Consider the following 4267-nt stretch of genomic DNA (forward strand, 5'->3'; position numbering starts at 1 on the left):
CTAATGATGTTTTGTTAACTTGTAGAAATATTGCTTAAGTGTATTCGGGAGAATCAGATTCCAGACTACACAGGCATCCACAACGCACAGGTACACACAAAACAAGTGCATGACTTACTAACTCTGGCCAAAACCTAAGAAAGGATTGAAATTACAGAATGTATTCAAAAGCACCAAAATCAATTTATTAAACAGGGAGATGTCCATGAAAATATCTAAGTGCCTCTTTCGAATTGACAAACAAATGTGGCATGTTGTTAGTACCCTAAAATTGTCATATTAAACCTAAGTCAAAATAAGACTTTTACATATTTATGAAGACATGAAGTCCAGCTATCACTACTACACACACTTTGAAAACTTGAAAAATTAAGCCTCTATTTTCTGGGCTTTTATACACACTAGTCTTAATGTCCATTAGTACATATTATACAGAAATAAATTCAAAATGCCTTGTTTATTTGTATCACAGCAAAATCAGTTAATCTATTGCATAGAAGATGCTTATAACATGAATTCAATTGTTAAATTTAAAGTTGTTGAGCAAATTCCTATATGGGTAAGTAATGATCCTTCTTTCCCCTTTAAAGGAAGTCAACTGTGAAAACAAGAGTCAAGATATTTTCATTTTATTCTTTACTCCTTTATTATTCAGTGAGTAAGTAAACACATTTTATCTTGTGCTTGAGTCTAAAACTTCTTCAGTGAAATGGAGAATAAATGTTTTATTTTATCTCTCCAGAGAATTGTGAGGGTTAATATGATTGAAAATGGGTATTAGGAATTTTGCTTGCTACTATGAAAAGGAAACAAACAAACCAATAAGCAAACATGGCATTGTTGGTCCTATGGTTTTACCAGCTACAATCTTTAGTGATTAACATGAAGTCTCACCTTGGCTATGATATTGTATATGATTCTCTCGGTGGCTGATTACTGCACAGGATGGTTCTCTCTGGTCCCTTTGGTAGGCTATTTCTCTTATTGTCTGTTATTGTCAATAATAAAAGAGCATTTATTTCTTACAAATTTCGTAATTCTCAAATGCAGCTCATTACTCCACTAACCTGTCCACATGAATGTGGTTTTATGCTATGCAGAGAGTTATCTTTGGAAAAGAGACAATTCTATTAAATATTAGATTTGTTGGTTGGAAGCTAACTTGTGCTACCCAGAAAATCCTACAGATTGTCCTCATAACCATGCCTCAATCTTGAATTTCCTTCCCAACACATATATAGCTACCGAAAAATATGAGATGGGTCTTGTGGCCCAAAGGTTTATTACTTGTACCCTCACTATTTCCTTAGGAAATATCATTTGCATCACTAATGGAATCAGAGGGAACTGTTTTCCTCAATATGCCATATTCTTTTGTGTATAAGAAGGTGAGACACCTTTGCCTGGAATAGCTTCTTCCTAAACCCAGAATTTCCAGTTCATTTGACGTACCCCACTCTTAAAGCTCTTTCCACAGTGCTATCATCTGTCATCACAACTAGACTGAAAATCCATGTTTCATTCTACTCACTAGCTTCTCCTGCTCTTAGTACAAGCCTGGGTGAATATTGTTTAGTAATGAATACTTAGTTGAATGAATTCTTTACATATTACAGAATAATATTAAAACATAAATCATATCGTGTCACTTATGTGCTCAAACCATTCTGCTGGTTTTCCATTGAACTGAAAAGTTTCTAACGCCTTGAGTGGACTTGAAAAGTTTCTTTTAACATTCCAATATGATTTTAATCACTCCTTGCCTTAAAACCTAAGATGTAACCACCTGTCTTTCATTTCTGGAACAAGCCAAGGTCTTTCTTAACATAGGTCTTTGCACCTGCTTTTTCTTTGCCTAGTATGTTACCTCTCTTTTCTAATGGTTGGCTCTTTTTTTATCTTTCAGATCTTAGCTTAAATGTCATTTCCTCAGTAAGGCTTTCCTTGACTAGCCAATCTAAAGACAGCTTCTTTCATATCACTCTAATAATGCCTTGTTCTGTTTTTTTAAATAGCATTTGTCACTATCTGTACTTACAATTTATTTGCTGTATTTTTGTTTTCCACTTTCACTAGACTGTAAATTCGATGTGGGAGTTTCATTTATTATTACGAGACTAGTACCCAGAACATAAAAAGTGCTCAGGAATTATTTGTTAAATGAATGAACAGTAAAACATCTCCATATCTTTGCTTTGATGTTAGACTATTGCCTGGCTACTTGAGGGTAACAATAACATCAATGGCTTGAAGTCTTCTTTCTAAGTAATCAAAGTCATATCATCTCAGTTTGTCTGATTAATGAGTGTTTGCTAAGCTCTAGGCAAATGTCTGAGTAAAAGATGTAGGCCCAGGAATCTGAAAGTTTGTTTAGATCTTGGTTATCACCCTAAGACAAAATCAGGGAGGCGCAGCATGGGCAGCATGATGTAATGAAAATAATATGAGTTTGCTGTTTATATATTTGGATTCAAATCCTACCCTCATCATTTCCTAGCTGGCTGACCTTGGGCATGCAGTTTGCTTTCTTTGAGATTTAGATTCTTCATGTATAAATGAGGAAAATAGCACATACCTCACAGGGTTGTTATGAGAATTAAGTAGATGTAAAATGCTCAGAATAATTTCTAACATGGAAGAGAATAAAAATTATAGCTGTTGCTATGAGAGTCAGATAGTAAACTAGAGAATAATTTTATGAATCATGTAGTCTAATAAATATTGTATGCAACTTAATCTTTATAAGACATTTCTTTGATTTGGAACACCAAGCACCCTAAGGGCTTAGACATTTTCATTTTTCTTCTTTCCTTTTCTTCCTCCCCATTAACTTTTTCAAGGCATTCTTCATGTCTTCGTTCCTAAAGGTATATATGAAGGGGTTTAGCAGGGGGGTGACAGCAGCAAAAAATGCAGACACCACCTTGTCCTGTGGAAAGCTAATGGATGGGCGGGTATAGATGAAGATGCAGTGTCCCAGGAATAGCGTGACTACGGTGAGGTGGGCTGCACAGGTGGACAGGGCTTTCCGCCTACCCTCAGAGAATTGCTGCCTCAGACTCACCAGGATGACACCATAGGACACTACGATGATTACGAAACATACCATAGAGATCATTCCACTGTTAGAAGCGATGAGGATCTCAATGATTGTGGTATCAGTGCAGGCTAGTTTGATCACCTGAGGGACATCGCAGAAGAAGTTGTCAATCTCATTGGGACCACAGTAAGGCACTATGATGGTGAGGGAGGTAAAGGATATGGAGTGGATGGTCCCCCCTGTCCAGAGGGCCACAGCCAGCAGCACACATACCTTCCAGTTCATTATCGTCATGTACTGCAGAGGTTTGCAAATGGCCACATACCGATCATAGGCCATGACAGTGAGGAGAAAGATCTCTGTGCAGGCAAAGAGGTGCAGGAAGAACATCTGGGCCACACAGGCATCAAAGGGAATGAGCTTCTCCTCTGACCAGGTGTCTATCAGCATCTTGGGGACAGTGACAGTAGAGTGGCAGACATCGATAAAGGACAGGTTGCTGAGAAAGAAATACATGGGGGTATGGAGCCGGCGATCATAGATAATAGTTATGACAATGAGGATGTTCCCAAACAGTGTCAGGACATAGAAAATGAGGAACATGGCAAACAGAGCTGTCTGCACCTTCTGATTTACGGATAAACCTGTAAGCCTAAAACATGTCACTACGGAAGTTTGATTGAATAGGGCAGCCTCCTCCATTCTCTTTGTTGGACGCTCCTGTCAAGAATTAGAAAAGAAACATAACACTTAGTATCTACATCAATCATATGGTTTCTTAATTTTTTGAGCATTTATGAATATTCTCTTCATATTCTAGAGTATTCTAGAATTTATGGTCAAATATCAAATATCATTTTGAAATCTCCCTGCAGCATCTTATGTTGTTCTGGAAACAAAGTAGGTTCTAAACACACACTTTTGGAATAATAGAATAGATTGATTCCTTTAGAGATACACACATACCTTGAATAATTAGGGGAAGAGTTGGTGGGAGACAGAGTAATTTCTCTCTTTTTGTAGTAAAATATCAGGGCTTAGATTTAAGTTATAGATTTTTATGGTTAAAGAAATTAAGTTCTATCTTTCCCCAAATAAGCAATTTCTCCAACGTCACTCAAATCTGGGTCTTGAAGACAATTTTCCTTATATTCCTGTTGACTGCAGTTTTCACTACCCAAACTACCTCCTCCCCTATTAGCTCTCCCATGATGCCCTGAAATTGTA

The 4267-nt window shown here is 37.1% G+C and overlaps 1 protein-coding gene across 1 annotated transcript; it reads right to left on the reverse strand.

The window, feature by feature from the left end:
• Nucleotides 1–2594: 2594 nt before the first annotated feature.
• On the reverse strand, nt 2595–3742 carry LOC119533487 (olfactory receptor 4E1-like). The gene has a single exon (XM_037835524.1). It carries the CDS (start codon nt 3740–3742, stop codon nt 2795–2797), a length of 948 nt encoding a protein of 315 aa, XP_037691452.1. The 3' UTR covers nt 2595–2794.
• Between the last annotated feature and the right edge of the window lie 525 nt (nt 3743–4267).

Source organism: Choloepus didactylus, chromosome 4 (assembly GCF_015220235.1).
Source record: "Choloepus didactylus isolate mChoDid1 chromosome 4, mChoDid1.pri, whole genome shotgun sequence".
Lineage (NCBI taxonomy): Eukaryota > Metazoa > Chordata > Mammalia > Pilosa > Megalonychidae > Choloepus > Choloepus didactylus.